The sequence below is a fragment of the Chiloscyllium plagiosum genome, chromosome 17 (genome assembly GCF_004010195.1).
Source record: "Chiloscyllium plagiosum isolate BGI_BamShark_2017 chromosome 17, ASM401019v2, whole genome shotgun sequence".
NCBI classification, from domain to species: Eukaryota; Metazoa; Chordata; class Chondrichthyes; order Orectolobiformes; family Hemiscylliidae; genus Chiloscyllium; species Chiloscyllium plagiosum.
The window spans coordinates 17,541,399-17,550,261 of NC_057726.1; the positions used below are offsets into that span (position 1 = coordinate 17,541,399).

Genomic DNA, 8,863 nt, shown 5'->3' on the forward strand with positions numbered 1-8,863 from the left:
CCCTCCTGAACACACCTTACAAAAACAGCTCCATTCAAATCTTCTGCTCGAAGGAGGTTCCAATCAATATTGGGAAAGTTAAAGTCACCCATTACAACAACCCTACTACGTCCACACTTTTCCAAAATCTGCCGACCTATGTTTTCTTCCATCTCCCTGCTGCTATTGGGGGGTCTGTAGTAAACTCCTAACGAGGTGACTGCTCCCTTGCTGTTCCTAATTTCCACCCATACTGACTCGGTAGGCAGATCTTCCTCGACAATAGAAGCTTCTGTAGCTGTGATACCCTCTCTGATAAGTAGTGCTACACACCCTCCTCTTTTTCCCACCTCCCTATTCTTTTTAAATGCTCTAAACCCTGGAACATCCAGCAACCATTCCTGCCTCTGAGAAACCCATGTCTCTGTTATGGCCACAACATCATAGCACCAGGTACTGATCCATGCTCTTCACTTTTATTCCTGATACTCCTTGCGTTAAAGCAAACACACTTTAACTGATCCCTTGGTTCCTTCCCAGGAAAATCCTTCCCACTAGCTGGTCTACCTCTTGCTATCGCCTCATCTGCATCAACTCTCACCTCCGGTATACAGCTCAGGTTCCCACCCCCCTGCCATACTAGTTTAAACCCTCTCGAACTACTCGAGCAAACCTCAGGACATTGATCCCCTTCAAGTTCAGATGCAACCCGTCCTTCTTGTACCGGTCACCTTCCCCAGAAGGCATCCCAATTATCTACATATCTGAAGCCCTCCTTCCTACACCAGTTGCGCAGCCACGTGTTAAGGTGCGTCCGCTCCCTGTTCCTCACCTCGCTATCTCGTGGCACCGGTAGTAAACTAGAGAACACCTCTCTTGGTGAACCTCAGCTTTTTCTTTCAATTTGACTCTTTTTGATACTATGGATGCCCAGAGAAAATGCTGAAGAACTATTACTTCTTTGACTTTCAAGTAGGAATTGAAGCCGCTAGTTTCTCTCTGACATTTGGAAAAAATAGCAACATGCTTATACATGTGACAAAGCAGACATGAAAAGGATGTTTCCTCATATATGGCAATCCAGAATGAGAAGTGATAGCTTTAGACTAAGGGGTAGCAGATTTCACACAGAGTTGAAGAGAAATTGTTGTGAATCAAAGGGCTGTGAATCTGTGTAATTATTTATCCCAAAATGCTAAAGATTCCAGAACGTTGAGTAAATTTAAGGAAGAGGTAGACAGATTTTAATTAATAATGGGGGGGAAGGGTTATAGAGAGCAGTCAAGCAAGTGGAGTTGAAGCCAAGATGAGACCGTGGCAGAGCAGGCTCGAGGGGCTGAAATGCCTACTCCTACTCTGTGTTCTATGTTCTTATGAGATCATGTAATAATGAGATGTTATTAGACCCTTGCCACTCTATCAATACTATATTCCAGGTCAGCAAATCCCTCGCTCTCTATAATCTTTCAGCCATGAGCAGAATATCAGAATTCTTTTTCAGATGTTTATGCCCTTCTTAGCCTTGGTTTTATTGCCTGGAAATTGTTATTTTCAGATCCCACTATAGGACAGGACATAAGAGTTGGCTTAGGAGCGTTCTAGTTGCGATGTATTAGGCATCATAGGTTTTAGATTAGATTCCCTGCAGTGTGGAAACAGGCCCTTCAGCCCAACAAATCCACATCCAATGCTCCGAAAAGTAACTGACCCAAACTCATTTCCCTACATTTACCCCTGACACTATAGACAATTAAACTTGGCCAATTCACCTGACCTGCACATCTCTGAACTGTGGGAGGAAACCGGAACAAACTCATGCAGACACAGGGAGAATGTGCAAAATCCACACAGACAGTCGCCTGAGGCCGGAATCGAACCTGGGACTCTGGCGCTGTGAGGTAGTAGTACTAATCACTGAGCCACCATGCCACCATTTGAAACAGGCTTGATAGACCAATATGACCTTTCCAATAATTTTTAAATGTCTACGTCAAATATCTGCGATCCCTACGCTTATGATGCACACAGTAACTGTGCCCATTCTATGAGATCAAGGCTCATTTTCATATGGAGATGTCAGTAATGAACAATACTTGTGGAGTGATAAGTACCCAATGTTAATTTTTGTTTCTAAATTCCTCAATTTTTTACCTTTTGTTTAACAAACCTGACAGTCATGCACTGTGGTGACAACAACTGTGTTCTCATCAACTGCTCCCATTGATACCATCATCGCATATTCCAGGTCTGCAAATCCCTCGCCTTTTCCAATTCTCCATCCTTTACAGTAAACACAATTTAAATATTTTTTAAAAACTGCCTTTTGGACAAGGGGTAAAAATGGCCGATAGTAAGAAGAAAGTTTTGCAATTTATTTTAAAAGGTCTAAAAACTCATTTTCATATAAAAATTAACACAATTAGTTGTATGAAAAAAATATGCTGTTTTTTTTTCCAAATTCTTGTTTATTGCATACTTACAATATTATTAAAAAATGTATTTTGATGTTCTGACAAGTGAGAAGATGCACTGTTTCATAATGGGAAAATAAACTAAAAAGAGAATTGTGGCTTGAATTGTGGCTTTCAGGCTCTAAGATGTATTTGGTAATTCATTCTTTATATAAAAAAATGTTGAATACCTAGTTGAGGTATGGCTCAGTATTTTGAAGCTCGGTTGCTGTATCAGGTATTTGAGTTTAGTTATAGATGTAGACATCAGTTGCTTTACATATGTAGTCATACCTGGAAATGTGTTGCTGGAAAAGCGCAGCAGGTCAGGCAGCATCCAGGGAACAGGAGAATCGACGTTTCGGGCATAAGCCCGAGGATGCAATAGATGATATGTGTGGAGGTGCAGGTGAATATGTAGTCATACACCAATTTGCAAGGAATGAAATGTGTTTAATGGATGTGACCTTTGCTAATCAACCCATGTTCTGAGTGTCACCCTACATTTTTCCAAAAAATGTGTCCAAGGGCACAGCAAGTTACTAAGCTGGGGAGAATCGTAAATTGTGAGGATGACTCTGAGCAACTTCAGAGAGATGTGGACAAATTAGCCAAATGGACAGACATCTAGTAGTTGAATTTCAATGCAGAGAAATGTGAGGTAATGCATTTTTGTCGAAGAAGCATTGAGAGTCAACACGGGCTCAATGGAACACATTGAGGGAGTGCAGTGGCATAGGAACCTCAGGGATCACGAGCATAATTGTCCAAAGGTGGCCAGACAAGTTGAAACAATTGTTATGAAGGCTTGTAGAATCCTTGGGTTTATAAACAGAGTTTGAGTGTAAAGGCAAGGCAATTATGCTATTCCTCTACAAATCATCCATCAGACCATATCTAGAGTAGTGTGTTCAGTTCTGGGCACCTTTTTGAAGGATGAATGTTAAAGCCCTGGACAGAGTTCAAAGGAGATCGACTTGAATGATAACATAAATGTGGAATTTCGATACAAGGAGAGGTGAGAGAAAATGGCTTTTTCTCCTTGGAGCAGAGAAAATTAAGAGATGACCTTATTGAGGTGCTCAAAGTAATGAACAATTCTGATAGGCCTAAGAAGGATATTCTGTTTCCATTAGTTGGTATGTCCATAACTAACAGTCATAATTTCAAGACTGTCAGTGAGAGAACTAGGATTGAGATAAGGATAACCTTCTTTACTCAGAGAATTGGTAGGATTTGGAATGTGCTGCATGAAAGAGTGGTGGAAGTGGATTCCATGGGAGGTTTCAAAAGACAGCAGAATATATATTCCAAAGTGATGAATGTAGAGAGCTACAGAGATAGGGCTGGACAGTGGGATTAGCTGGGTAGCTCTTTTGAGAGCTGGTACAGACATAATGGGCCAAATAACTTCCTTCTATGCTGTAAAATTCTATGCTCCTACATTCCCAATTTTTTAAAAGGCCTTGGGGTCAATAATATTCTCAGTCAATTGCTCTAGGTAATAAAACACAATTTTCAAAAGTCACACCATGCTTCTTAAAATCAATCACCAAGACTAATGAGATTTTCCACATATTGCTTTCTGTTCTTGTGCATAAAAATACTAAAATATTTCAAACATTTGTCCAGATGTAGTCAATGTATGGAGTTAATGTATGTAAATGCTTAGCTCTTCTGAAATATTCTGTATTTCTGAGCTGAATACTTGTGTAATTTGAGTTTGTTTGCATTTTTCTTGCCTCTGTAGAAAATCAAAACTGCTTCACTGACACTCAAACAAAAGCACGTAAAGGCTCTAATCAAAGAAGTTGCGGGCCCTTGATAAGTATATACCTATCAGGAATGGAGGTAGTTGTCAAGAGAGGGAGCCATGCTTTATTAAAAAAGTTGAAGTCAAGGGGAAGGTGAAGGCTTATGTGAGGATGAGGCATGAAGACTCAGTGAGGGGCTTGAGAGTTAGAGGTTAGCCAGAAAAGATCTAAAGAAAGTGCTAAGAAGAGCCAGGAGGGGACATGAGAAGTTCTTGATGGATAGGATCAAGGAAAACCCTAAGGTCTTCTATTGATATATCAGTAATAAAAGAATGACTAGAGTAAGATTAGGGCCAATCAAAGACAGCAATCGGAAGTTGTGTGTGGAATCTGAGGACATAGGGGAAGCGCTTAATGAATACTTTTTGTCAGTATTCATATTGATAAAGGGAAATATTAGTGAGAATACGGAGATACAGGCTACTAGATTAGATGGGATTTGTGGTTCACAAAGAGGAGGTGTAGCAATTTTAGAAGAAAATAAATTCTGAAATCAATTCTGAAAATAAATAAGATCCCTGGGCCGGATGGGATTTATCCTCAGATTCTCTGGGAAGCCACGAAGGAGATTGCAGAACCTTTGGCTTTGATCTTTATGTCATCATTGTTGATAGGAGTAGTGCCACAAGACTGGAGGATAGCAAATGTTGTCCCCTTGTTTAAGAAGGGGAGTCGGGACAACTCTGCTAATTATAGGCCAGTGAGCCTTACTTCAGTTGTGGGTAAGGTGTTGGAAAAGATTATAAGAGATAGGATTTATAGTCATCTAAAAAGAATAATTTGATTAGGGATAGTCAACATGGTTTTGTGAAGGTTAGGTCGTGCCTAACTAACCTTATTGAGTTCATCAAGAAGGTGATAAAACAGGTAGATGAAGGTAAAGCAGGTAGATGTGGTGTGTATGGACTTCAGTAAGATGTTTGATAAGGTTCCACATGGTAAGCTATTGCACAAAATACAGAGTTTCGGGATTGAAGGTGATTTAGATTAGAATAGATTAGATTATTTACAGTGTGGAAACAGGCCCTTCGGCCCAACAAGTCCACATCGACCCGCCGAAGAGCAACCCACCCAGACCCATTCCCCTACATTTACCCCTTCACCTAACACTATGGGCAATTTAGCATGGCCAATTCACCTAACCCGCACATTTTTGGATTGTGGGAGAAAACCGAAGCACCTGGAGGAAACCCACCCAGGCACAGGGAGAATGTGCAAACTCCACACAGAAAGTCGTCTGAGGTGGGAATTGAACCCGGGTCTCTGGTGCTGTGAGGCAGCAGTGCTAACCACTGTGCCACCGTGCCGCTCATAGTGATTTCGTTCAGAAATTGTCTAGCTGAAAGAAGACAGAGGGTGGTGGTTAATGGGAATTGTTCATCCTGGAGCTCAGTTACTCGTGGTGTGTCGGAAGGATCTGTTTTGGGGCCATTGCTGTTTGTCATTTTTATAAATGATCTGGATGTAGGCATAGAAGGATGGGTTAGTAAATTTGTGGATGACACTGAGGTAAGCAGTGTTGTGCCGAAGGAGGTTGTGGGTTACAGAGGGACATAAATAAGATGCAGAGCTGGGCTGAGAAGTGGCAAATGGAGTTTAATGCAGAAAAGTGTGAGGTAGTGTACTTCGGAAGAAGTAACATGAATGGAGCGTACTGGGCTAATGGTAAGATTCTTGATTTGGAGATGCCGGTGTTGGACTGGGGTGTTCAAAGTTAAAAATCACACAACACCAGGTTATAGTCCAACAGGTTTAATTGGAAGCACACTAGCTTTCGGAGTGACGCTCCTTCATCAGCTGATAGTGGAGGGATAGTAAAATTCTTGGCAGTGTAGATGAACCAAGAGATCTCGGTATCCAGGTACATAAATCCCTGAAAGTTGTCACCCATGTTGATTGGGGTGTTAAGGAGGCATATGGTGTGTTGGTGTTTATTAGTAGGTAATTGAGTTTCAAGCTCATGCTTCAACTGTACAAGACACTGGTAAGGCCACACCTGGAGTATTGCATTACCGCATTATAGGAAGGATGAGGAAGCTTAGGAAAGGGTTCAGATGACATTCGCTAGGATGTTGCCTGATATGGAGGGAAGGTCTTACGAGGAAAGGCTGAGGGAACGGAGGCTGCTTTCATTGGAAAGAAGAAGGTTGAGAGGTGACTTAATCAAGACGTATAAGATAATCAGAGGGTTAGATAGGGTGGATAGTGAGAGCCTTTTTCCTCGGAAGGTGAAGGCTAACATGAAGGGACATAGCTTTAAATTGAGGGGTGATAGATTTAGGACAGATGTCAGGGGTAGTTTCTTTACTCAGAGAGTAGTAGGGGCGTGGAACGGCCTGCCTGCAACAGTAGTAGACTCACAGACGTTAAAGGCATTTAAGTGGGCATTGGACATACATTTGGATAACAATAGAATGGCGTAGGTTAGATGGGCATCAGATTAATTTCTCAGGTTGGCGCAACATCGAAGGCCGAAGGTGATATGTAAATCAAGGGTACAGAAAGCTTAGAAACCTGATACTACACAAAAGATTCAGGTTTTATTTATTCATTCTGTATTCAACAGAAATTATGCTGCCTGTACCCATGTTCCATTTATCTATCATTCCTGTATTCATTTACCTATATTGACTTCCAGTCTGACATAAGTGCAGTGTTAAAACATTTGTCCTCGTTTTCAAATCCCTTTATGGTCTCCAACTTCCTCTTGTCCAACAAATCTGGGATCACCACACCCCTACAAATCTGGCCTCTTGACTATCTCTAATTTTAATTACTCCATCATTGACAGCCATGTATTCAGACATAAGTTCTGGAATTCCGTTCCCAAACCTGTTCCTAGTATGGATTTATGATTCAGTGCCAAACTCTGTTCAATAAGGCTCCTATGGAGTAGCTTGGGATTACTATTAGCCTACTGGTGCAATGTCAATGAAAACTGTTGTTGGTTCTGCAAGAATACTTGAACAGTGTCAGATTTCCATTTATTAAAAACATTACAATACTAAGGCGTTATATTTTGGAATTTACATTCTTAATGTTACCTTTCTCTGATACAGCTACAGATCCCACAACCACCAGGTCCACATGAATGTTTGCATCAAGTCCAATCGGTACGCTGAAATCTTTCACACCCTGGGGTAGAAGAGATCAAAGTTTCATATCGCACAGAGAAGAGAGAGGTGTTTGCTTGCCAAGCATGCAAATATAAAATGTACAAAAGGCAATACATTAATCATGGGTAACGTTAATCTTCATCTGAACTGGGAAAGTCAAATTGTTGGAGATAGCCAAAGAAGAACTCAGAACTCAGAGATAGCCAAAGAATTCTTAGTTTCTGGAAAAGTTCCAAAGGATTGGAGAACTGCCAATGTAACACCTATTCAAAAAGGTGAGAGTAAAAGCAGGTAATTATAGCTTACTCCTATTACTGCAAAGATGTCAAACCATAAGATAAAGAAAGCCACCCAATTTTTTCTAACGATTTTCAACTTGTACTCATTGGGATATTTCCCAAGAATACAAGTTCAAGCTGAAAACCAATATTTATTATGTATAAGAGGAGAATGATATTTAGTTGGCAGTGAACTGTGATTGGTAGAGGTATTGCCCTAGAGAATACACTCATTAATGCTGTTTGACATGAAACAGCCTGGTTTTGTTAAATTTTAAATCAAAACAAATTTTAGATTTATTTTCATTTGGGGAGAAAGTGAGGGCTGCAGATGCTGGAGATCAGAGCTGAAAATGTGTTGCTGGAAAAGCGCAGCAGGTCAGGCAGCATCCAAGGAACAGGAGAATCGACGTTTTGGGCATAAGGGCTTATGCCCGAAACGTCGATTCTCCTGTTCCTTGGATGCTGCCTGACCTGCTGCCCTTTTCCAGCAACACATTTTCAGCATTTATTTTCATTTGTCAAGGAGATGATTAGCCTGAGAGATAAAGCAGTGAATGGCTGTCACCTATTTTGCTGTGTTGGCGCTGAAAACCAAGCAAGTCCCTACGGTAGTCACTTTCGTCCTGAAATATGCCAAACCTACCTTAGATTACCCAGTAAATATCAGCAACAGTTGAAGTCCACTGCTTCAAACTGCTATCATGCAATAGCAACGCAAGTGGTGCTTTTCCACTGACAGGATGCTGACCTCAAGCCAAAAGACATCTGCACATCACATAAATGAGTAATTGGTAGCTGAATTTAAAGTCGATGTGATGCTAGATATGTAGGCTGTGGGCTCCAAAGACTGGTGGATTATATCAAAAAACATGCCCCTTTGGCTGTCACAATAACCAAAGAAATGATCATACCTAATTAGTCTGGGATTGTAACACTGTGTCTAACATTAGGTATGAATCTGCAACTGGACAACATTTGCTAGATAATAGAACATAGAACATAGAAGAATACAGCGCAGTACAGGCCCTTTGGCCCTCGATGTTGCACCGATCCAAGCCCACCTAACCTATACTAACCCACTATCCTCCATATACCTATCCAATGCCCGCTTAAATGCCCATAAAGAGGGAGAGTCCACCACTGCTACTGGCAGGGCATTCCATGAACTCACGACTCGCTGAGTGAAGAACCGACCCCTAACTTCAGTCCTATATCTAACCCCC

General features: G+C 41.2%; 1 protein-coding gene across 4 annotated transcripts in view; it reads right to left on the minus strand.

The window, feature by feature from the left end:
- The window catches only part of mthfsd (methenyltetrahydrofolate synthetase domain containing), a 68,074-nt gene that overhangs the window by 18,529 nt on the left and 40,682 nt on the right, over window positions 1-8,863 (minus strand). For all 4 annotated transcript variants that reach the window (XM_043706621.1, XM_043706622.1, XM_043706619.1 and 1 more), the window contains 2 exons: window positions 7,288-7,378; window positions 2,147-2,259 (listed from right to left, as the gene is read on the minus strand). In XM_043706621.1, the coding sequence (XP_043562556.1) occupies window positions 2,147-2,259; window positions 7,288-7,378 (204 nt within the window). The remainder of the gene's footprint in view (window positions 1-2,146; window positions 2,260-7,287; window positions 7,379-8,863) is intronic.